Source organism: Megascapheus bottae, chromosome 3 (genome assembly GCF_031878675.1).
Source record: "Megascapheus bottae isolate mThoBot1 chromosome 3, mThoBot2.hap1, whole genome shotgun sequence".
Classification (NCBI taxonomy): domain Eukaryota; kingdom Metazoa; phylum Chordata; class Mammalia; order Rodentia; family Geomyidae; genus Megascapheus; species Megascapheus bottae.
The window spans coordinates 2610617-2637380 of record NC_143511.1 but is presented as its reverse complement, the minus strand read 5'-3'; the positions used below and the strand labels follow the sequence as shown (position 1 = coordinate 2637380).

Genomic DNA, 26764 nt, shown 5'->3' with positions numbered 1-26764 from the left:
TCTGGAAATGTTCTTTTCCCAGCTATCTCTTGGGCTCTACATTACACTTATTTCAGGCATCTACTAAAATATTACCTTATTACAGAGACCTTCCCAGAACACCCTGAAGAGAAGTATCTCTTCCTACATTTTCTTTCTCATCTCTTACCCAACTTTATTAACACCGATCATAATTTATAATCTGAATGAGTGTTTTGCTTACTGTCATCTACTATATACTAGAATATAAGCTCAATGATGTTGTGTTGTTAACTTCTGGTTCTCAGGATCCCTCACGGAACATGAATGAATGAATGAATGAATGAATGTTGAAACCTTCTAGGAGTTGTTAGGTGATGAGATTGGTGGGACTAGAGACAAACAGCAAGCAAGTTGGGTTCATAAGGTCTCAAAATGAAGAAACTCAAAGATATATTTTAGTCCGCCTTTTGGCAAACAATCTTCAAACACTGACTCTGTGCCAGATGTCCACGCCTGTCAGAAGTGTTTCACGGGGATGGGATAAGGAAGAACCCCTTCCTTCCTACATAGATGAACCACAGAAGGAATGTTTTATAATGATTTTCACAACAGCAACGGATAAAACCCCTTTGACTAAGAAATTCCATAAAATACAGTCATAAATCCATACATGGTTGAGAAAGCTCAGTTCTACTAACTTGAAAAACGTTCTTTTCTCTCGCTCTCTCCAACCTACTAATTTTCTCATTCATTTGCCTATTTGGCTCTTCAACTTAGAACGAATCCACATAGGAGGAATTTTCCTCCTTCCTCTCAACACAAATCACAAGGCATTCATGAAGGACACTGAAGGCCACGTAAGGCCCACCTGGTGATTCGGGAGTACACTAAGATTGCCAAGTGCTGAGGCCACTCACCTGGCAGCTGGGACCATTCTGTTGGTTAGGAGCGTGACTTGCAGATGGGGATGCTGGCTCAGCAGAGGGGCAATGGGACAGGTGGCCTGAGGGAGTCAGGAGAGATGAGAAGGCCACCAAGGTCCCTCCTAACAAAGTGATCAGATTCCCAGCTCATAGACTCCTTGACAGCTGCCAGGCGCACCTGCTCTGCATTTGCAGCTCAATAACAGTATTTCCACCAAGGTCAGCTTCCTGTTCATCTAAAGGGATCCATCCCGGGGCTACCTTTCTGGAGAACTCTCACAAATACAATCTTCTTCCTCTCAAGGATTCACTCAAGAATTTATCTTGAGCTACCTACCCATTCAACTTCCTTCCTAGGAATGTGCTGAAAGAATGTGTTAAACCCTATAAACTTCAGTTTTCCTGCATCATCAGTTCAGATATAAGGGGATTGATTGTTTGTTTTAACATTAGTGTGTGGAGGAGTGGGTATGGGGGTGGGGGTGTGTGTGTGCGCATGTGCACCAATCCTAGGACTCCAATTCAGGGCTTAAGAACTATTCCTTAGCTTTTTCACTCAAGGCTGGCAAGCTACCATTTAAGCCATAATTCCACTTCCAGCTTTTTGGTGATTAAATAAGAGTCTCGCAGAATTTCTTATATGGGTTGAATTCAAACCATAATCCTCAGATTTCAGCCTCCTTAGTAGCTAGGATTACAGATATGGGCCACTGGCACCTGGCCTGAGAATTATGGTCCCACAGATAACTGGCCATCAAAGAACTCATGAGACATTCAGGGGCCCTCCTTCTAGGATCCCATTTTGGAACAAACAAGTACCTGCCAAAGGAACACAATATAGTAGATGGGTCCTTCCAACAACAGCTTGAGTCAATTGCACCAACTTGTAGTCAATATCCACTATACACCCCAACCTGTGTGTCCTTGCAGGGCTGGGCAGCTCCGAAATCTTGAACTGAAGGAGAAAATAAATTCATTGCTGGACAAGTCCATGAATGGTTCAAGCCTATCTTGTTCTCTGACATTCCAGGCTGTTTTTCTAAAATTTTAGAAGCCTCTAAATATGTCAACCTCTATATGGAAGAGTTTATGATTTATTTAAAAGCAAAAGGTTGTGGGGTATTGTAGTGCGAAGTTGCAATCCCAGACCTAGTGAATGTGAGACAAGAGGACCCCAAGTTGAGGCCAGCCTGAACTACATAGTAGGACACTGTCTAAAAATACCAAACTATTAAGCAAAAAAAGTAGTTAGTAATGGCCCAAACTAGAAAAAAACCTAAATATCTATGGTCATCATTAACATTTAAATAACTGATTATTCCTGGAATCAGCTTCATCATATTAGTGAGACTTGAATATTGTAATCACAAGCAACAACAGTAATAACTCCAATAGTATCATACGGAGTATAAGCAGCCAAATGCAAGGAAACAACAGTGTTCCTAGAAGCCGATGCCTTTTCTGGAAAATTATGTAAAGGTGAACAACAGAAAAACCAGGATAGGCTCACCCTCAGGGTGTGGAATGTGGGTTTCTGGAGTGCAGGTCGTGTTGAGTTTCTGGATCTAGATGCTACCATAAAAATGCATCATGGGGGCTGAAAGTGTGGCCTGGTGGTAGAATGCTTGCCTAGAATGCACAGAGCCCTGGGTTCAGTTCCTTGGAACCATATACACAGAAAAAGTCTTAAACTCAAGGACAGTGCCCAGGTCCTGAGTTCAAGTTCCAGGGCAGGCAAAAAAAAAACACACATCGTGTTGCACACTTGTAACTTTGCATACTTTTCTGGGTGATTCAATTGTTTAAAAAAAAATCAATCCATACATTGTTTTTGGTTTGTGTGTTGAGTCTATACTGCTCCACAGATCCACATAGCATTGGCCCTATCATCTCTGACCTCATCTCTGACCTCATCTGACTTCTGCTTAATCATTTGCCTCTTCCTGTTTTTTTGCTCAAGTTGGTTATCAACCCACCTCATAGGCTGTCCTTTCTGCTTAGTACGTGCTTTCCTTGGATTCCATCACACCTGATTTCTCACTTCCTTTCTAGTCTCTACCCAAATCCAGTCTATTACCTAATTCTGTAAAGTTTTATGGGAACAGGGATACACTCATGCCTTTATGTAATATCTGCAACTCTTTTGTCTTTCATTGCTTTGCTTTTGCTCACAGTGCTAGCAATCAAACCCAAGGCTTCCTTTATGCTAGGTAAGCGTTCTGCTCCTGAGCTATATCCCCAGATCCTATAGATGCTTTTTAACTATGAGAATTGAGTAGTTGTCTGGCCAAGTCTAACATTGATATTTCCTGGTCTTTTATAGAAAGAAATCACTAACCCTTCCTCTAATGTCACCTTCATTCATTTAAAATCGGAATCAGTTACTCTATCTCCCTCTTCCACCTCTCTCCCTTGTCTCTTTCTCACCTTTTATCTAAAGTATTTACCAACAAACAACATATTTCTTTTTTTTTACTTCTTTCTCCCTTGAGGAAAATGTAAGCTCCGTAAGGATGGGGATCTTTGTTCTCTAAACATCCTGAGAACTTCAAGTAATATCTAACAGCGAAGAGATACTCAGTAAATATGTGCTCAATCAATGACAATACCAAAACTTAAATGATGTTATATTTTCTATGAAATGGTATCCCAAAATACCCGTGTTGAAGGGTTGGTCCACAATGTGATGTTCAGAGGTACAGCTTTGGAGAAATGTTTGAGTCAGGAGAGATCTGACCCGTGCAATAGTTAACCCACTGATGGATTCCTAATTTGGTGGCATTATTCTGAAGTGGTAGAGCTAGAGGGTGGGAACTAGAGGGGAGTAAGTCACAAAGGGCATGTGTTTGAAAGGTACCTCTTTTCCATCGATTCCATCTCACTCTGCTTCCTGGCTGCCAGGAAGTGAGCAACTTTGCTCTTCCACATGCTTCCCCTCCGCGATGTTCTCCTCACCTCGGCCATTAAATCTACATCTTCCTGTGGTCTCCCCTCTATAAACTGCGGCCAAAATGAGACTGCATTTAAATAGTGCTGAGCAACCAATAAACAGAAGTCTAAAACAGTAAACAAAATTGAATCTTTTTTCCCTTTAGATTGTTGATCTAAGGCATTTGGCACAGTGATATAAAGTGGCTAACACCACCTCCTTTTTGCAAATACTAGACAGACCACGTTTACAATCTCATTTACATTATTTGTTTTATTTAGAGGACTTTTATATTCCCCCAGAATAAATTAGGTCTACGGTATTTGGCAATCTCAAAATAGATGAGGGCCAGCAACCGTATCTGTGGCCAAAAAGATTCAATATGAGCAAGTAGCCCTTGAGATCAAGGGAAGGGAGAAAAACAGGGTGTTATCAGATTTATCTACTCTAAGCCAGAATAAGTCACAGAACTGGATAACTGCCATCCAATAAATAACCCCTCCCAAGACCAACTCATTCCATGGTTTGATCATGTGGTCCTTACCCTGGGAGAAATAGGAAGTTGATGGGACAGAAATAGCTTGGATTCTTGGAACTATTCCAGAATTATTTTCCAGACCTCATTTTCTCTCCCAGAAAAACAGTTCTAAGACTGGGGTCTCCTGATATCACCTCTTACAACCCCATGTGAATCTAAAAGTATCTCAAAATAAAGAGGTGAATTAAAATATACATGGGTCCCAGGACACTGCCTACCTGTAAATTCTTTGATAATCTAGAAAAGGGTTTTTTTTTCTTTTCATCCATAAGGATTCTCCAGTGTCTTCATAAAAACACCACAGCATTAGGAATTCAGACCCTAGTTTGTGGTGGAACAATATATCTATCACTGGCTTATGGCTGTCATGTGCATGGTATGTCCTGGACAGTGGTTGGTCACGATCACCACAACACTGCAGATGGAAAAAAGTACAAACATTCTGATCACCCCACAGACCTGTAACTGCTTGGGGAGAAGAAGTCTCCAGAGATAGCATCATTCTCCCTCCTATTCAAATGTGAACCTTGATAAGCTGTCTAGCCAACAAGAGAAGCTGTCAGTGAAATGCAAATCCAGACCACAATCCATGTTTCCACTTCAAACCACCTAGGACAGCTACAATCAAAAAGTCAGACCATGACAAGGGTAACTTAATGGGACTATGGAAACATCACAATCCCCACATACTTCCTATGGGACCAACCAACATCAGAAAAGTGCATGGGGCTAGGGAATGTAGGTCACTGGCACAGCAACATACACAAAACTTTGGGTTTTGTCCCCCGTACTCAAAAAAAACATATTTTGACCTCTTAAAAGGTTTTGTGCCTAGGTGAGTTTTCCTCCTTCAAGATATAGCAACACACTTAGAAATGACCAATAAACAGAACTGATTTGTTTGTCAGTTGTGGGACTTGAACTCAGGGTCTAGGCACTGTCCCTAAGCTCTTCTATTCAAGGTTAGTGATCTACAATCTTGAGCCACAACTCCACTTTCAATTTTATGGAGGTTAACTGGAGACAGGAGTCTCACAGACTTTCCTGCCTGCGCTGCCTTTGAACTGTGATCTTCAGACTTCAGATCCTCAGATCCTCTTGAGTAGCTAGAAATATAACACCCAACCAGAACAGATATTTTATAAAACAAAATGTGTTGCATAATCTCACAGTTATGGACTCCAGTCATCCTTCCTAGCAGAAGAGGAAAAGCATTGCAGCTCAGGGAAAGCATAATGGAGGGAGTTTGGAGACACTGGGATGCTCACAAGGCTTTCCTTTTCTCAACTTTGACTTTCCCAGTAGGAAAATGGATTAAACTAAGTACTCTCTGGATGCCCAGGATGGTAGTTAACACAACACACACACACACACACACACACACACACACACACACACACACACACACACACATATACAGGGTATTTTGCAAAATAGGATCTTATAAAAATAAAAATACAAGAACCACAGGGCCATTTGGAGAGGCAGGGAAGAACACCAGAAAGGTAAAGCATGGGTTGTTTTTTTTTTTCTTTGTGTGTGTATGTGGTTTTTTTTTCTTTTCTCCCTTATTCATAAACAGGACAAAAAACTAAATAGCTGCTCAGCCTGTATGCTTTAATTTCAGAAGTGTTTTCCATTAGGATTCAGTACAAGGAAGCTTTTCTGCCTCTGCATGTAAATAATTCACAGCTACTCAAAATATTCACCAGGAACCCGGGTCTGGGATTAAGTCACTCCACAGGCCAGGCTATCCAGGTGTCTGGCCTGCTCCCATCACCTTATGTTCACCTAGAAGTTGGAAACTTACTTCCTTTGCAGGGACCCTCCCCTTGTTCAAGGTTATCATGTGGAGGGATTGCACCTTAAATGTATCATTGTTAAGACCTTAGACAGCCCAACCCTAAGTGGGTATATGATTACAGAGATTTCTGTGGCTCATCTTCCTCAAAATGAGACTATTATAAAATAAGAACTGAGTAGAGAATATTAATGAAACAGAATATCAATGAATAAGAACAAAATAGAAATATAAAAGAGGAACATTAAAGACTACAAAATAAGAATATTAATTTTCACATCCAAGGGCTACTTTTTGTTTCAGGTCTCGATGACATAAAAGGTATTTAACAAAGAGGCTAGCAGATGCTCAGTGCTCAACAGATGGCAGTTATGGTTTCTGTGGTGCTTGTTAGTCTTTGGTGTATTCATTTATTTATTCTTTCAGCTAACCACTATTTGTATTAAGCCCTTACCATGTTCAAGACACAGGGGTAGAGTAGCCTCCCTCCCCATCTGGAGCTTCCAATATACAGGAAAAAGAAAACAGCAGAGGCACAAGAAAATGAACAAAGCTGGGAGCCACTGGTTCACATCTGTATTCCTAGCTTCTCAGAGTGCTCAGATCTGAGGATCGTGGTTCAAAGCCAGCCTGGGCAGAAAAAGTCCATGAGATTCTAATCTCCAATTAACCACCTAAAACCTGAAAGTGGAACTGTGATTCAAAGTGGTAGAGTGCTAGCCTAGAACAAATAAGCTGACAGCACCCAGGCCCTAAGTTCAAGTTCCACAACCAACCAAAAAAAAAAAAAAAAAAGAATGAGAAAGGGTTCTTTCAATTGTTATTATAAAGGTGATATAGGGGTTACAGTTAGATAAGTTAGATTTCTACCCTTTCCTTTCCTTTCTCCCAATTTTTTCCTCCTGTCCCCACCCACAAATTGTATAGCTCATTTTTAACATAATGTCTAGTGAATACTACTACTGCATTTGTTCACCCTGTCTCCCCTTTTTTGTGCCCCCTTACCCTCCCAAAGACAGATATATAAATAACAGACAGACATGCCATGAAAAAGTGGCAAAATATGGCTGAGTGTCACTGTAGAGACAAGACTCACAAAATGTATGTGATAGGCATTAAAATGCTATTAGTTTAGTAACTGTATCTACTTCCAAACTTGCTGATAGGCCAGAGGCCTGTCCTCTTTCCCTCCGGCCCCTCACTCCCCTGAGGCCTCTGACATCTATTGGGGAAAAATCTCACACATCAGATATCTTTCAGCTTCCTCTGACTGTTCTTCACACTTCACTGAGAGAGGAGAATTTTAAGCAGGACCCTTGGGAGAAAAGTCTTCTTTGAAGACATCTGAAGTCTGTAAGACAGGGGAGACAAGTAGAGAAAGGAAAGCCCCCTTCCCCCAAGACTTTGTATGTAATACCAGTCACACCTTGAAGGGGGAAAAACCTATACAGTGAAAAAAGTAGTAAAGAGTTTTCCAGAAAAGGGGGGACAGTGGTCTGGTCTGGTCTGGTCTCCAGCACAAAGACATGTCCACCAAAGAAAATATTGGTGCTATGGCAAATGAATATATAACATTGGTAATAATATTTCTGGAGCCATTCAGAGTCTTATACCGAATTTAGGTTGGAGGAGTCCCTTATCTGTCTGGACTTCAGGTGCTCCTAATAAACATACACACATAAAATTAAAAACTTGAAACTTTTTCCAACTATCCAAATCATCTCTAAGACTAAAGATATGTACAGTCACTACCCATTTTCTTATGGTTCTAAAATTACAGATAAAACATGTACTTACCATAGGTTCAAATGTCTTCCAGGTCCTATGCCCCTAAAACACTGCTATTTCCTCTCCTCTTCCAGCGTTAACCACCAAGAAGGGGCTAGTGCTATACTGTCCAAGATGACAGCACAAGGACCTATTTATAAACTCTAATGAGTTAAAAGTCAATAGCAGCTGGGCACCGTGGCTCACACCTATAATCCTAGCCACTCAGTAGGCTGAGATCCGAGAATCACAGATCAAAAACAGCCTGGACAGGAAAACCCAGGAGAATCTTATCTCATTAACCATCAAAAAGCCGGAATTGGAGAGTGTCAGTCTTGAGGAAAAAAGAAAAGATAATGCCCAGGTCAAGTCCCAATACTGGCATAAAAAGAAAAAAGAAAGTATATAACACTGAAAATTCAGCTCCACAGTCAATCTAGTCAAGAACTCAGGTGCTGGATGAGGGTACTGGCTACAAAAACAGAATACAGATACAATTAATCACCAAGAATGTTCTATTAGAAGGCATATGGAGGTCTATTCTAACTCCTCTCTTCTCTGTCTAATACTTTTTTCTCCAGCTTCCACCATTCTTTAGAGCAAGCCTTCTCTCGCTGGGTAAACAGCTGAATGGGCTAAGTAACTTTAGCAAGGTCTGTCTTCCAATTTTCTGATCTTAAGAAAGACTTACTTCACTTGAGTTCACAGAAGATTACATCATACAGCCTTCATCTCTCCCAACTGCACATTAAAGCTTAAAATCTTAGCTAACTCTAAGATCTAACACTAATTCTAACATCTCCTGAAATGGTATGGCTTTTCATAAAGCACTAAAGATGGTCCTCACCAGTCAACCCAGAACAATCCCTTTTCAAGGAAAGGCCTTTTCAAAACTTCTGCTCCTCTGCCCAACATTTATTCTCTGCAGCCACCACAAACATTTACATCAAGCACTCTCTAACTTGGCACTTTATCCTAACAGGTAAATGAATTGGGTTGCCTTTGGTGAGGTCTCCCAATTTACTAATGTGGATAGCTACAGTTCAAGAAACCATCACCCCTCCCGAGAGCACCTAGAAATGTAAAACTAAAAACTTGCAAATTTGACTGTCCCTTGGAGACAGTATTTGTGTATTAGATATACAGATACATGGGTGGTGGGGTAAGTGAATGGATAGATGCATATATGGGTGAATGGATGGCTAGGTCCTGTGGATGAATGGATTGGTTAGTAAATGAGTGGATGGGTGGGTGGCTTGGTGAATGAGTAGGAGAGTGAATGGATGAATATATGCATGGGTAAAAATTTTAAAGCATTCAATTCCACGGTTATAATAGAATCTCCTAGAAAAGTCTCTTTTTCCCTCCCTCCCTCGCTCTCTCGCTCTCTTTCCCCTTTGCTCTCTCCTGCCTATGTATTTCTGGGCCCCTTCCTCTGTCCTTCAACCTGTTCCATCCCCGTTCATTTCTAGGAACACCAAGAAAATGTTTTCTACTTGACAACTGCTCAATATATTAAGGAAGAAAAAAGGCTAGAATTACCTACTTGGTGAAGATACTAAAGATAGCCTGCGGAAAGGAAGAAAGAAATCTTTAACAATGTATATTGGATAATAGCATTAAAAGCCTCCTTTCTGCTAATGGAGGTACAATTTGGAACTAAACCTAAACCACCTTCCTCTCCATGGCATATGATTAAAATCTGCTTTGTTCTTCTAATTTGCTCTTCTCAAATTACCACGCTGCTGCTGGCGCTGCAAAGCTCAGCCTTGGTGGCTGCCCTTGAATCACTGTGCAACGTCACCTCCTTTTTTCCTTGTCATCAGCACTGAACCAAGAAGGAGCCATTTGCACCTGGTGTCAAAGCTCTAAACCAGGAGGACAAGTTGTCATTCAAGGTGTGGTCTCCTCTCTCCTTCCCTCCCAGGCCAGGATGCCCCTCAACAAAACACATCTCCCTTGAGATTCTGAAACACAGGAAAGTTCTCCCTGACCAGCCTCTGGGAGGTGTGAAAAGAAACTAAAGTGATTGGGGTTTGTTTTTTTTTTCCACCCCAGACTCCCAATATTTCATTACTATTCTACTCCACGAGGCTGTAGTGCCCAGACAATATGTATTTTGTTCTCATATTTTTCTAGAAGGCTTCTAAATCCCATGGTCTGAAATTACTAAGAGTTAAACTTGCAAAAATAATTACTGGAGAACAGAGATAAGAAACTCTATTCACATCACCTTTAATTTTTTTTCCTCTCATCACAATTTCTTGGGCATTCATTTGCAATTTCAAGTTCGGTATTAGATTGTATTGAATTATTACACTAACTACCCTATAGTATTAGATGTACTCAATTAAATAGCTAAGATTCAGGTAACTATATTAACAATCTAAGATTAGATTCTTTCTTTGAATGATTTTTCCAAACATTGAATGATTTTAATTTCTCTGAGTGTGTTCATGAGCATGTGCGCCTGTGCATGCCAGTACTGGTGGTAGAACTTAATCAAGATCTGGGTGCTGCCCCTTAGCTTTTTCATTCAAAGCTGGTACTCTTAGCACTTGAGCCACATCTCCACTCCCACTTTTTGGTGATTAGTTGGAGACAGATCTCATTGACTTTTCTGTCTAGGCTGTTTTTGAACTATACAATTCTTGTATCTCAGCTTCCTGAGTAGGTACAATTATTAAGCATGAGCCGCAAGCACCTCATGAATTACTTTAATTAATATCCACAAAAACCCCATGGAACGCTAAGCAGAAAGTAACATTTGCCACAGGAGGCAATCAGATACAAAAATAAATAGCTGTGCCATGTCATTCATACTAGTTGGATTAGATGACAAAATATTTTTGTTTGTATGTGTATATATTAGGATTTTACTTTTTCCTTTTTAATAGTTGTATTATCATTAAGCAGTTATACAAAGGTGTTGCTGTTTAATAAAGCAGTTTATGAACATAACACATCTTGATCAATGTCACCCATTCTACAACCCACCCCTTCCCTTGTTTTCTTAATTTTGTAGGATATACATTGAATTTTTATCTTTAGTCAAAGACTACTTTTTAAAAAGGTAAAGGAAGAATTTAAACTGTGTCCTTGGGTTATGATTCTAATATACCAATTTGCCTTCTCCTTCTCAAAGGTGTGATCAATACATGATTTTCCTTTTGTGCTGTTAAAAGAAAGCTGTCAGTGAAAAAGAATTACATCACTTAGGCTATTGAAGAAAATTCAAAAGCAAAATAATGTTAATATTTAGTACAGTTGGAACAAACTTAATACTCTATCCTGTCTTGCCAAATATAAAATTCTAGGAAACTATATTGCTGCTCTAGATTTCAATTTATTTCCTCAGTTACTTAATGATTTTCTCAAGGATAGTAAGAAGCCAGACGTCGGTGGCTCACTCCTGTAATCCCAGCTACTCAGAGGCTGAGATCTGAGGATCACAGTTCAAAGCCAGCCCAGGCACAAAAGTTCGTGAGACTCTTATCTCCAATTAACCACCAGAAAACTAGAAATGTTGCTGTGGCTCAAGTGGTAGAGCACTAGCCTTGAGCTGAAGAACTCAGGGACAGCTCCCAGGCCCAGATTTCAAGTCCCAGGACTGGCAAAAAAAAAAAAAAAGAAAAAGAAAAAGATAATAAGAAGCAAAGAAGTGAAAAGAAAGATTGCTACTAAACAATAACAACAAAAAGCACCAGATACCCAACACCACCATAATGTCATAACACCTACATAAGACAGAGATTACAAATACTATCATTATTTTATTTTCAGAGCAGCACTTTGTGTATGGATCAGGGGGGAAAAGTAACAACAGCTAGAAACATGAAAGGAAAAGTATTAGTCAACTTGTTACTTAAGCTTCTGTCCTCTTTTTTATGAATGAGACTAATGAGTTATTGATTTTTTTAAAGTGCTAGTTCATTTTACCATGATACCCATGAGTAAATGACATTGTGTTTGAATTTTCTGTGTATGTAAAGACCCTGGATTGGTCTGCCTTGACATTACAGATCAGCATTCACCATCAAGGCCTATAAGTTTAAAGCAAAAAATTACACTCCAGAGCTGACAGAAAATAAGCCAAACTCAATCATTTAACATGCTAATTATCCTCCAATTACATAAATTATATTTATAATTTGTTATTTATAAAAATATAGTCAGACAAAACACTTGTATATAGAAGATTCATGCTATTATATTATAAATATTAAATTATTCTTTGCATTATTTTCTAGGACTTGAGTTATTTTAACTAAGATCCACAATGTTACCCTGGAAACAAAGGAGAAAATAACATATGCCATAGAAGACACCTGGGACATAAATAAATATTAAATAAGTGATAAATCATAGAGACATAACTTGTAAAGCTGTTTCTCATAGTATGTTTTATTTTGTACCACACTGATAGGGTTTTTGTAGTCTATTTAATGGCCATGATACTATTTCAAAGGATAACTTCCCTAGAGTGGAAATTTTATGCTTTGAAACTTGGAACTGTTTTTGTGTGTGCCAGTCCTGAAGTAAGAACTCAGGGTCTGGGCACAGTACCTGAGCTTTTTTTGCCCATGGCTAGCACTTTAGCCACAGCTCCACTTCTGGCTTTTTGGTGCTTAATTGGAGCTAAAATCTTATTTTAAAAATTCCCTTCCTGAATTGGCCCTAAATTTCCATACACAAATCTCAGCCTCCAGAGTCACGGAGATTACAGGTATGAGCCACTGCCACCACACTGAAACTTAAAATGCTTAAACTCTTCATTTCCTATTCCCAGCTATACCAGAAGGATTAAGGATAAGCCAAGAGTTTGGCTTCATTACCTGCAGAAGAATAGAAAACCAGTCCTCCTTCATTCTTGTTCAGCAGAGTTAACTAGTAAGTGGAAAATGATTAAGAGTTCTTGGAACAAGCTCCAGGTTCATAATCCAATGATTTGATCAAACAGAAATGTAGATCCCAAAAAGAAGGGAAGACTACTCATGGCGCTTTCATTCCCAGTGGCTTCTGTCACCACCTTCAAGGACCAGGATTCCATGATCACTGTCTCTGCATCACACCTATGTCTCTGGCAATTTTCAGTCCTTACAGCTAACTGCGTATTAGGCAGCAACTCAAGGTCACTATAACCCTTCCTCTGGTCATTTGTCCTCACGGCCAGCCTCACATGCTATGTGACCTGTACCCTTTCTCAGGGACCCATGATTGGCTTCATAGGGTCATCTACTGACATCTTGACATTGTAAATCATTTCCTCTGTGTGTGTTTGTGTGTGTCTCTCTCTCTGTCTCTGTCTCTCTGTCTCTGTCTCTGTCTCTCTCTCCCTCTCTCTCTCTCGAAGTTATCAGGGTTTGAATTCAGTGCCTCCCACATGCTAAGCAGGCACTCTACCATGTATACCTGCAACCCAAAATATATTTTTTGTTGTCCATACTACAATTTGAACTCATAAGCTCACACTTGCTAGGTAAATGCACTATTGTTGAGCCATGCTTCTAGCTTGAAGTATTTTTTTAATTTTTTATTGTAATTAATAAAAGGGTTACATGATATTTGCCAGATAGAAGGTGCATTAATTCACATACATTGATACCCTTTCACATGTCTTGGTACCCATTACCCTCCCCCCTAGCTTGAAATATTTTTAAGAAATGCTTTCTAACAAAGAGCCTAGTACTTTCATTTTACAGTGGGCCCCAAAAAGGACATGGCCAGTCCTGTCCCTTCTGGAATGTTATCACCATTGCTACCGACCCTGAAATCAGTCTTCTTGGAGTCATCTTTCATCCCACATTCCACCCTACCATTTCAGGCCCAGGATTTTGCACCAAGCAGGAAACCAAGAGACAAGCAAAAATGAAATGAAGATCTTCATCTTCTGCACTGTTGTAGATGCAGGAGGTCTTGGGAAATTTGTCATTTCTAATATACTCCCATATTGTCCTTCCATTGTCCTTTAATTATTAATTGAGGTTTGTCTATACCAGACATTTACTGATGTTCTAACCTCATACCGATGCCTCCTTTTGATCTCCCACCTACATACGTTGGTCTGCATGTCTCTCACTGTATCCTCAAATTGCCATATTGCCTATCTTTCCCTCGAGTGACTATGAGCCTCTTGATGGATGACTGTATCTTCCTAGCATTATGTTTGGCATATAGAAGATGCTTTACAAAGGCTTATTGAATAGGATTAAAAAAAAAACATTCTTTGAAAAACATAATAGTTTAATCTATACACATACTCTATGGCTTTTAGAATGTGCTTCGTTTTTGTTCTAAAGTGATCTTTCTATTCTTCATACTTCAGGGTAAGTCACAACACAAAGAGCCCAGAGCTCATATTACAACTACAGTGAATGTTCGCTGTCCTCCTGGGTCTCTGTCCCTGGAGGTCACTTGTATAAGTAAGAACAGCTGCGCCCCATATGCCTTTGGGGGCTTCTGAATACTGATGGCCTGTCCATGATGACATTTCTAGGAACCCTTGACAGTGCCACCAGGAAGCAGGAAGTATGTCCCAGAGAGACAAAAAGGCTGTCACTCCAAGCCCCTATGTGCTATGCCTAATATTTAGCAAGTACATTATCAGATTTGCCATGAAGGAAATCCTTTCTGAAAAACAATCTCTTGATTTGGCTGAGGCAGGAAGTCAAAGGGAATCACTCCATTCCCAATGACACTGTCTGGTCAGCCTTTCAGTTTAATTGGGATTAAAAAAAAAAACCAGGATGGAACTCTTTATTCATTTATCTACTGACTCAAATATTCTCTGACTATCTGATAGGAGAAATATACCAGGTGAGATGCAAATGGAAGAGTCCTTGGACTCAAGGACATTATGAACATTATTATTATGGTTATTATTTTGAGACAGGTCAACTCTACTCATCCTACTCTTCCAACTGTGACTGATGGTCCAGCATCACAAGAATCACCAGAAAGCACATTAGAAACACCCAATTTCAGGTCCTTCCCAAAACCTCTCACATTTGAATCCACACTGGAATAAGAGTACAGAAACTGCTCATAAATATCAGAGAAGTTCTTATGCACCCTCCCAGATCTCAACATTAACTGTTTTAAGTTTGATCAAGTTCAAATGAAACTTAGGCTGCAAAAAAAATGACCTGATAGCTCCTGACAATAATGTCATTATTATGTTTTTCCATTTCAGAATGTACATTTAGGTCTCCTCTTCATGGGAAGCATGATTTGAAACTTCACCACACAAAGTACAAGAAGACCAACTTTTCTACCTACAACCTATCAGATTCAATTCTCCATGGGATAAATTCTGATGTCACCATTTCTGCAATGCTTTCCCAGTTTTCCCACATTGCTTCTTTAGAAAAAAAGGAGTAATAACTATTTAAGAATTCAAATGACTTAAGAGCCTGATTCAAGTGGCTGGCATTTTAAACCCTAATTGCACGTTTTCCATAGTCAAAAGAAGGGTCTTAAAATGAGCCATGGCATAATCTGATTATTAGAATTGAAAAGTCAAGATTCATCTGGAAAGGAAGTGCAGTTAGAAAAATGCTTGCACAGCAGCGCCTGAGATGTCCTTCTACATTTAATACTGAAATCTACACACTTGTATACATAAACATACCTATGCACATACAGGTATATGATTACAATTTTTTAAATTCTAAAAAAAAACTGTATACTATCAAAAGAGTAAAATTGTTGCAAGCCAGTGAACCACAACTAGAGTCCCAGCTATGAAGGAAGCTGAGATGTGATGATAATGGCTTGAGGCCAGCCCAGGCAGACAAATCTGAGAGACTCTTATCTCCAGTTAACCAACAAACCCCAGAAGTGGAGGCATGACTCAAGTGATCCTGCCACGGGCAGAAGGAACCAAGTAAGAACACAAAGCTTTGAGTTCAAGCCCAGAATCAGCACAAAGAAGAGAGGGAGAGGGAGAAGGAGAGAAAGAGGGAGAAGGAGAGGGAGAGGGAAAGAGAGAGAGAGAGAGAGAGAGAGAGAGAGAGAGAGAGAGAGAGAGAGGGACAGGGGGAGGGAGAGGGAGAGGGAGGGGGAACTATAACCTGTTGATTATAAATGGATTTGTATTCAGGATATATCAAGAGCTCTTCCTGCTACCGCTGCTGCTGCTGCTGCCAGAGATCCAACACCAAGAAAGCATGTACTCTACCACTGAGTTTCACCCCAGCCCACTGGGTTTTGTTTGTTTTATTTCATTTTGTTTTAGAAGACAGGATCTCAAGCATTGAGAGAAGTTGCCCAGGTTGTCCTCAAACTCAAGATCTTTCTGCCCTAGCCTTCTGAGTACCAGGAGGAATACAGGCATGAGCCCCAACACTCAGCTTCGAGTGGGCATTGTGCTTTATGCACCTGGGACCATTTCTCCACCCCTCCTACCAAAGACAGCCCTGATTTCCTGATTTTCCCACATTCACTCTCTCCAGGAAGACCAACCTGAGGAGCTACTTTGATCCCACCGTGAGTCGGAGCATCGGCGCTGGTCACATTTAGCTACTCCATACATTGCCTTTCCTTCCCTTTCCCTGGCACAGTTCAGGTTCAGGGACCCTGGAAGTTTGATCAGGATGACAGCAGAACTTTCATAGTAGAATGCTGAGTTAGCACAAAGAAAAGACACAAGGAGAGTCCACTGAACACAGAAGGACTTGAACTATTGCAACCATTGCATCACCAGCCTGAGAATGAAGACATCCCAAACATCAAGAAGAGGAAAGAGCCACGTGCTGGGGCTCATGCCTGGAACCTTAGCTACTCAGATCTGAGGATCAAGGTTCAAAGCCAGCCCGAGCACAAAAGGGCCTGAAACTCTTATCTCCAATTAACCTCTAGAAAACTGGGAGTGGGGCTTGGCTCAAGGGTTGAGTGGTGGCCTTGAGCTGAAGAGCTCAGGGACAGCACCCAGGCCGAGTTCAAGCCTCATGACGTGACAAACAAGAAGGAGAAGAGGGAGGAAGAGGAGGAGGAGAGGGGGAGGGGGAGGAGGCTGTGGCAAGGGAGCCCAGACACACAGACACACAGGAATTATATCCTTAACTCAGAACTCATAATAGGAGCCAATGAATGTCCTTATTAAAGCCAATTCGAATTAGAACCTGTTGTTTGTCATTACAATTGATACATTCTCCAAATAGTGACGTGCTAACCAGCATCCTTCATGCTACTGTCAAAACTGCCTTTTCTGTGTGCCAGTGGCTTATGCCTGTAATCCTAGCTACTCAGGAGACTTGAGGAGCAAGGTTTAAAGCCAGCCAGGGCAGAAAAATTAATGAGACATCTATCTCCAATTAACTGGCAGAAAGCCAGAGGCGAAGGTATGAGAGTACCAGCCTTAATCAAAAAGCCTAGCAAGAACATGAGGCTTTGAGTTCAAGCCGCAGTACTGGTACCAAACACACACACACACACACACACACACACACACACACACACACACACACACACACAACGTTGAGGCCATCAAGAGATGATATCATAGAAAACCATTGGAATGACAGTGGGGAGGTTTCTCTCAGTATCTAATTAATATAAAGAGCTGACCCATGTAATGTAGTTCTATAAACACCAAGGCTGTGGGTCATAGTATTTGAGAGTCTCCCCCTTCTATTCCCTTTTGCATCTGATTTTCAGTGTACTCTGAATAGCATTCTCAATGAGCTTGGTAGAGAAAAATGCTGGGTTGTCCTCACTAGAAGAAAAAGCAATGTGGCTGTCTGCTGGATGTAGCCTGCATTTCACCAGCAGCAATGGCACCAGCAGCATGTCATTTAGCAGTTACACGTTTGTCTATATGATCATCCAATGACCTGTCCAACAAACAAGAAACTTGTTTCCTCTCAATCAATTGCTTAGAATAACATCCTACACTTGGGTGATGTTTTAACATTTACATGTTTATGCACATCTAACCCAGTGGAAGAATTAGTATATCATTTTGAAGATGGACACTTGAAAAGAAAGTGATGGAGTTAGGGCTTAGTCATTAGACTCAAGTCAAAGCTAGTTAGGATAAAAACTGCAGCACTACTTTTTCAGCTCTCCCTACAGACCAAGAACTAACCTTAACATTATGCATATACAGTAAATTAACTGTATGTTACATCTGTATGTATTTATCCTTTTCATCCTTTCATCAGATCCATGAAATCTGTGCTAGTATTCTCCTTAATTATAGATGAGGAAACTTAGGCCCAGACAGGTAAAGTGACTTATCCAAAGTCACCTGGTTAGCCACCCAATGGCAGCATCACAGCTCAAAGCACAAGCAACAGCATCCTAGACATGAGGCCACACTGTCCTCCTGCCAGTTGACAAGCAGAATGTTCACTCACTGTGCCTACTCTAGACAAATTCCTTATACTGAGTAAACATGCCAGTTTAGCAAAGACTGTACTGATATTTAACAACACAAACTACAAAAGACTCTCTAATCATTTTTCTTCTAGAATTTGATTGCACAAAGATTTCCTAAAATAAGCCAGTGCTTAGATAACAGCATATTAAATCTCCTGAAAGGTTTATTGTAACAATAATTACAACCTAATTTGACATATTCTGAAAGACATTGGCTAACAGCTGTTCCTCCCCTATACATACACATGCACATGTGTGCATGCACATACACACACACACACATAAACACACCTCCATTCCTTCCATTATGGTAAAGTTTACTTTGCCCATCATAAAGAGGGATGAGCCTGGAAGTATATACTCCTAAATGCTAGGCCACAGAAATATGATCCAACCTTGACCCAACAGAATGTGAAAAGCTGACTGCTGAAGCCTCATGAGGAAGTGTCCCGCCTTGATTAAAAAAAGAAAAGGAAGAAAAAAATATATGAGGATGTGTCTATTCTTTTTTATTTTTTGCCAGTCCTGGGGCTTGAACTCAGGGCTTGAGCACTGTTCTTGGGCTTTCTCAAGGCTAGAGCTCTACCACTTGAGCCTCAGCACCACTTCCGGTTTTTCTATATATGTGGTATCAAGAAATCAAACCCCGGGCTACATGCAGGCTTGGCAAGCACTCTTACCACTAGGCCAAACTCCCGGCCCAAGATGTGTCTAGTCTTGATGTTGGCTGTGATAGTGTCTAATATCCAATACCATGCCCACCTTGTAATTCTGATGACCACGGTGACAAGGCAGATGTGCTAAGAACAGCAGAGTGGAAGGATGGAAAGCACTTGAGTCCTTGCAGAGCTGATATTGGTTGTCAGACTGTCCTATCTCTGGACTCAATGCAAAGTAAGGTTACATAATGAGTATCCTTAATATTTAAGCCACATTCACTTGCAGCCAAAAGCACCCTAACCCTCAGTCCCAAGTAGCAGCGTTTCAGAGAAACAAAAAAGAAGTCTAAATTTTCAAATGACCCAAGTTCTAATACATTGAGGTAAAACAAATTGCTAAATCTCTCTAAGCCACATTTTCCGTATCTGTAAAACCAAAATAGTACATTAACAGGCAATTACACAATAAAATGAATATCAATAAAATGAAGATAATTCAGGATAGTTATAAAAATCATAAGACAATATAGACATAATCACTGTGTCAATACGAAATGTTCAAATGCAATTTTCTAGTAATAATTAAACTAGAGCTCTAAACTGTAGCCAACTCAACCAGCTCCACTCTTTTACAAATATGAAATGACTCATCTAGTGTCATACAACTGATTAATAACATAAGTTCATGCCACTTCTGATTCCTCATCTACTGCGATCATCCTACCCTTGTTTTTTGTTTTTGTTTTTTGCCAGTCCTGGGATTGAGCTCAGGGCCTGAGCTCTGTCCTTGGACTTTCTCAAGGCTAGAGCTCTAGCACTTAAGCCTCAACACCACTTCTGGCTTTTTTTTTCTATGCATGTGGTACCAAGGACTCGAACCCAGGTCTTCATGCATGCTAGGCAAGCATTCTACCACTAGGCCAAACTCTCAGCCCTGCTACCCTTGTTTTGATAGGTAACAAGTTAAATTAAATACTATGTGGATGAGCACTCATTCATTCAAAGAACATTTAATAAACACATACAAAATGCAACTGTGAAAGGAAATAACCCAAAGCATCTACGTTTACTGGTGCTTCCTATGTGTGTAAATGCAGTATGCTAATAATGCTTTCCAAATACAAATTTCCAACAGTTTCAAAGAGGCCAGACTTTGCTTCAAGAAAGGGTAATGTAAAGTTTTTTTTGCTCCATAAATGCCTGTATCACAAATGACACATTCTTTAGAACAAATTAGGGATAATGACACCAGTATCTGATATGTGGCAAGTATTCTGCTCTAACTGAAGCAGAAAAAAAAAAGTACTAGAGCTAAGCCACATTCTTTCTGTCACATCCAGATTTCAAGAGCTGCCTCCACAGGGGCTGGGAGTGTAGGGTGCTTTCCCAGCATGCACAAAGACCTGGGTTCAATTCCTCATTACTACATACCCCAAAAAAAGCTGGAAATGGTGCTGTGGCTCAACTGGTAAAGTGCTAGCCTTGAGAAAGCCCAAGGACAGTTTCAGGCCCTGATGGGCCAAAAAAAAGAAGTGGCTCCATTGAAAAGCCAGAAGAAGCTCTCAGAAACTCCCTCCCTTCCCCAAGCCTCTGTGTGATGACTGGTTTCTTTTACTCCCTGTCCATTCAAAATTCTTCCTCCATCCTACATAGAAAGTTACACACAAGATTATAAGACAAACAGCATATACCAAAAAGAAACAATCAAGTGAGTTTGATACTTCCAAATAACTGGACAGCAAGCACCTGAGACTGAGCTGTTAAGCTGTATGACTGGGAATTCTTTGCCAAAGTAGCCTCAATTTATATCTTTGGGAAAAAGAAGTATTTAAAAGCTGCTGTTTCAAGCCCAGTGCCTGTGGTTCACGTCCATAATCCTAGATACTCAGGAGGCTGAGATTTGAGAATCTTGATTTGAAGCCAGCCAGGCAGGAAAGTTTGTGAGACTCTTACCTCCCATAAACTACTCGAAAAAAATTCCTGAAGTGTAGATGTGGCTCAAATGGTAAGCACTAGCCTTGAGCAAAAGAAGCTCAGAGCATACAAACCCTAAATACAAGCCCAGGATTGGCGAAGGAGGAGGAGGAGGAGGAGGAGGAGGAGGAAGGAGGAGGAGGAAGGAGGAGGAGGAGGAGGAGGAGGAAGGAGGAGGAGGAAGGAGGAGGAGGAAGAAGGAGGAGGAAGAAGGAGGGGAGGGGGAGGGGAAGAGGGAGGGGGAGTTGTTTTCTAGCTGGACTTTCGTGGCTCACATATGTAAATGAATTTCTTGTGCCACGTCCAGACACCAAAATAGATAAATTCAAGGACTTTGATTTGAACCAGTCATTGTAAGCCATTTGGGATTCATGATCTGAGTGGCTGAGGATCAGGGTTTGAAGCCAGCCTAAGCAGGAAAGTCTGTGAGATATCAATCCCCAATTAATTACCAAAAAGCTGCATATGGATCTGTGGCTCAAGTGGTAGGTAGCATGCTAGCTTTGAACAAAAGAAACTCAGGGACAGCATGCAAGCACAGAGCTTCACAACCAGCACACACACACACACACACACACACACGTTGTTTTACAAAAGTTGCTTCTTATAATCAATACAGTGGTGAATTCAAAGGCTGAAGGGTGGACAGGAAAGTAGCAATAATATTCTGGAGAAAGTAGAATAATATTCTACCTCTTCCTCCTTTGGAGAGGAAAGAAATCTTTTCACGCATGTGCTTTCACAGTCACACCGTATAATCAGTTACAGTCAGGTCATTCCCTCTTAACCTCCAACTGGGTTCAAACTTCATCTTTTGATCCTTAGGGGTCATTTGAGGGAGCCACAATCTGAAATATAAGGATCAGTATAGGCTCTGTAATCACATTTACTGTTACTAGTTTCCTTGAAGATTAATACCAAGTTGTCTAAAAGAGGAAATGGCCAGTGGCCTTTGGGTTATAGCATTCCAATCAGCTCTGACATGCCAGCTTTTCCACAAGACTCTGGACAGGTCTGTAAAATGGCAGGGAATGACACTTTAGCCACTAAGATCATAAGTCTCAGTGGCCTTCGATGAGTGCTTCAAATCTAATTCCTTGAATATATCTACTTTGGTGTCTGGAAATGTAAGAAGAAATTCAACTGTTTTAACTATGTGGTAACATGTGAAACACATACATGAGATTTAGATCCAGACAATTATAGCCTGAATTCCTGCAGCTTAATTCCTTGTTAGAGATCCGTCCATGGATAAATAACTTATTCTCTCAATGTCTCAGTTGTTATCCATAATACAGGAATAATAGTGATCTCAAAAGTTTTGCCATGGAGTTTAGCTATAATGAATATAAAAGGCTAAAAGATGGAAGATGAAGGAATGATATTACCTCCCCCCCAAAAAAGAAATGTATACATTATTAACTCAGGCAATGGTACACCTTCTATACAGCACATTAATAATAAGAATAAAATTTTAAATTACATAGCCAAGCAGTGGAAACAACCCAGATGCCCTCCTACAGATGAATGGATACAAAAAATGTGGTACATATATACAATGGATATATATGCATACACATATACAATTCTACATAACCAACAAACAAGATAAAATAATGGCATTTGCTCAGAAGTGGATAAAACTAGAGTGAATCATGTTGAGTAAGGTAAGTCAAAACCAAAGGAACAAAAGGCACATGGTCTCCTTGATACATGGATATTAGATCCAAACAGTGTAAGACGATGACAACATTTGGGTACCCAAGGTTATGAACATGGTCTTGGAGATATAAACATAACTACATAGACATAAAAATCTATGATGAGATATATACTCTATAGAAATAATGTTGTGTTATATAGATTGATATGTATCTATGACATATAAACCCTCAGCTTAATTTTAATTATGTTCTAAAATCTATGTGCCAGTGATTGTATATAGAGATTCCCTTCTTGAATACTTGTTTGTTAAACATGACATTTGAGATATGATATAAAAATCAGTGTTAATAAAAATCTTTCAAAAATTATAAGTTATATGTTTAAAAAGGTAGGTAGAGCTAGTCACAGGATCCCAAAAAAACAGTCGTGAAGGGCCAGGAGTTTGGCCTAGTGGTAGAGTGCTTGCTTAGCATGCACGAAAAGACCCGGGTTCGATTCCTCGGTACCACATACATAGAAAAAAGCCGGAAATGGTGCTGAGGCTCAAGTGGTAGAGCTCTAGCCTTGAGAAAGCCCAAGGACAGTGCTCAGGCCCTGAGCCCAAGCCCAAGACTGGCAAAAAAAAAAAATGTCATGAAGATTTCTGTCATCCCTGCATCCGATTACCAATGGAATCTATCTGAGCAATTTGTTTTTCTTTCAATCAAGGATGCTCAGATTTAGGGAACTTAGGCAAATGACCATCCCACTTACTCTGTCTCCATAGGTAGCGCTCCTTATCTCCCAGTGAGCAGAACAATGATAAATGTTCAAGAGTCTCTGAAGACCCGACACAGCCCCCCTAATCCAGGAAGGCTACTGTGAGCCATAGGGAGAGGGGGTGTACAACTCTGTGACAGTGGATGTAATCTTTCAATTTGGGGATTATATGAAGAAAATAAAGAAGAGAGAAAGGAGTCAGGAAGGGAGGGAGGGGGAGGAGGTATAAGATTCACCCAGCACAAGTGCACCAACTCCAGATGTTTATGTCTTAGTTACTTTGGTTTTGTTTTTTTGTTGGGTTTTGATTTTGGTTTTGAGCCACTTCTAGCTTTTTTTTTTCTGAGTACTTGGTATTAAGTATTTGAACCAGAGCTTCATGCACTCTAGGTGAACACTCTACCACTAGGCTATATTCCCGACCTCTTGCTTTGGTTTTTAAGTTCTCTTTTTTTTTTCCTCATGGGAGGGGAGCATGGGAAATCTTTATAACCTGATGTCTGAAGCAAGTACAATTTCATTTCTTTGTTTGGAATACTTTGGGAAGCATGAGGTCCAAAATTATCAAAAATAAAATCATTCAATTCTTTTTCTTTGGCTAAATGTTAATCACCATCCAGGAGCGCAGAGAGGTGGCAGGAAAAAATGTGGCTGTGCATTGATTAATCAATGCCAGAATCAACACATCAAAAGCCAAAATTCTAATCTCTTTGGCACCAGTTGGACCATAGGATATTAAACTTCACAGTTACTAGACTGGAAGTGGACAACAGATACAAAATCTTTGAGGACAGGACTATTTACCTATTCTAAGGAGGGGTCTGCTCCACTTGAGGGCTGAGAGACAAAGGAGACCTCAGGGTCTGCTGGTGTCCCTATTATTATCCATACATTCCAAAGACCTAAGCCACCCAGACAGCCACTTTTTTGGGGGAGGGGAGGCGCCATGGGCTTGAACTCAGCCTGGGCACGGTCCTTGAGCTCTTCAGGCCAAGGCTACCATCCTACCCTTGAGCCAAGCCCCACTTCTCATTTTCTAGAGGTTAATTGGAGATAAGAGTTTCAGGCCCTTTTGTACTTGGGCTGGCTTTGAACCTTGATCCTCAGATCTCAGCCTCTTGAGTAGCTAGGATTACAGGCATGAGCCACCATGCCAGCCACTTTTGAACTTAAAGCAAAGTACACAAACCAAACTGTCTGGGTCACAAGACAGCACATGCCAAACATTTCTCTGCAACCTTGGAGGCAGAAAAACTGCCTATCACCTAATCCTTTTATTATTAAGTTTAGCAGAAGCACTTAGCTCCGAGTGAAATTCAAGATCCTCCAGAAAATTCAGTGTGTGCTTGCTTTCCTTGGAGATCATGGAGCACCATAATCTGGCTTTAAAACGTGCCCAGTTGTCTGCTTAACAGAGGAATGACACTGTCCCTGCATCATGAACTCCCACTAGCAAGTATTTTACACACACACACACACACACACACACACACACACACACACACACGAAGCTGGGAAACACCTTTCATTCATTCAAGTTAACACAGCCTAGCAGTGGATTCCTGCCACGGAGAGGCGCTGCCCTGGTTCACTTCCCACAGACCCGGTCCTGGAGCTTCCAGACTTCAGAGGCGGAAAAAGAGGAAATCCCAGAAATAAATAATTAAATTAAAAAAAAAAAAAAAAGATGGGAAGTCAGTAGCAAATAGTTCTGAATCCTGATACGACTTTTCCAGATTGTGCTCTTTGGGCATCTTTGGGGGTTACAGAAAAGACAAAGAACACACACACACACACACACACACACACACACACACACACACACACACACACACACACACACACACACACTGGCAGCTCACATTAGACCTGCAATCCCAGTGGCATAGGGAAACTGCCAGGAAACCAGCCGTGGCCCAGTGATCTCACCTTCTCTTCCAAGTGCATGTCCACCAACGACGCCCGGGGGCCAGTTTCCCACCGTTCCTGCAGAACTCCCCATCTACACCCCAACTCCACACGCTCCCTTCCACGCCGCTCCCGTTTCCACGCCGCGCCCCGGCGAGCGCGTCCCTGACACCCAAGGCTACCCAAACCCCCCGCCTCACTCCGGGGAACTTCCCCGCCGCTGCCCCACCCACGCCGACAAGGGAAGACCACCACGGGCCGCGGGGCAGCAAGCGCGGAGGCACGGCCGGAGCCTGGGCGCGGGATGGACCGAAAGGAGTTGCATCGGGGCTGGTGGCATGCCTGGTCCACGTGGAGAGAGGCACGGAAGACGGGTGGGAGGCGTGCAAGTGCCCCTCTCTGCTTCGGGGCACCCCCCCCCACTCTGTTTCCTGGAGGAATAAAGGTCACGAGGCCAGCGACACCCCTACTTCCCGCGTGTCCCCCCTAGCCAGACGTGAGTGCACAGTGCACGCCCCGGGAAGGGCTCCAGGCGCGGCCAGCTGAGGACCATGCCCCCCCCCACCGCCACGCCTGGCGAAGCCTCCCCACACACCATCTCTGAGGACCAGAGAAGCGAAATCGCGCCTTCCGCTCGGGCTTCCCCGCCCGGGTGGGCTTCCCCCCCCGCCCCCCGCGCACGCCCACCCGCAGAGGCCCTCCACGCCGCCCCGGCGCCCTGCACCCTCGCGGGGCGCCGCCCGCACCTGGATGTGACAGGAGATCTCCGAGTCGTCCAGCAGTCGGATGGTGCATTTCATCTCCTGGTGGAGCGATCTGATGCTGGAGCTCCGAAAGTGGATCATTTTCATGGTCCTCCTGCCTCTCGGCACACAGGGGCAGGAGGCGAACATGCACCACGGCGCCGAGGAGCGAGCGGGAAGCTCCAGGCCGGCGCGCCGCGGCGCTCGTCCGCGCGGGCACACACGCCGCGAGGCTCGCGCACCGCCGCCGACGCCTGGACGCGGCTCAGCCCCGGGAAGGCAGCGGCTCCGGGAGCCTAGGGCCACACACGCCGGCCAGGCGGGCGTGCGGCGGGCGCGGCGGGCGGGTCCCTCGTCTCCCTCCCGCTCCCTACCCGCCTCGCCCGCTGCTGTCCCCGCCTCCCTCGGGCAGGCGGGCGGGCGGGCGGCTGCGCGCGCTCGGGCGCCTCCCTCCGCCTGGGCGCGATGGCCGGGGACGGTCTGGGGAGGACGACCCGCACCCGGCGCTACGCACTCACTCCCACCCGCGCCCCGAGGCCGGAGGAGAGGAGGCCGAAGGACCTCTGCTTTCGATGGCCACGGAGCCACCGGCGACGGCCTGCTCCGCTACCGCCGCCTCTGCGTCAGTCTTGGCCGGGCTGCCTCCCTCGTCCCGGCCGCCTCCTCCCTCCGCCTGCCGGCAGCCAGCGCGCTGGCTCCGCGGAGTGCTCGCCCCGCGCCCCGCATCCCCAGGGCCCCCGGGACCCGTGGAGAGAGC

The 26764-nt window shown here is 42.4% G+C and overlaps 1 protein-coding gene across 3 annotated transcripts in view; it reads right to left on the bottom strand.

Annotated features, from left to right (window-relative positions):
- Nucleotides 1-26189, bottom strand: part of Frmd3 (FERM domain containing 3) — a 281531-nt gene extending 255342 nt beyond the window's left edge. For all 3 annotated transcript variants that reach the window (XM_090329478.1, XM_090329480.1, XM_090329479.1), the window contains exon 1: nt 26011-26189. In XM_090329478.1, coding sequence (XP_090185604.1) covers nt 26011-26157 — 147 coding nt within the window. In that variant the 5' untranslated portion in view covers nt 26158-26189. The remainder of the gene's footprint in view (nt 1-26010) is intronic.
- Between the last annotated feature and the right edge of the window lie 575 nt (nt 26190-26764).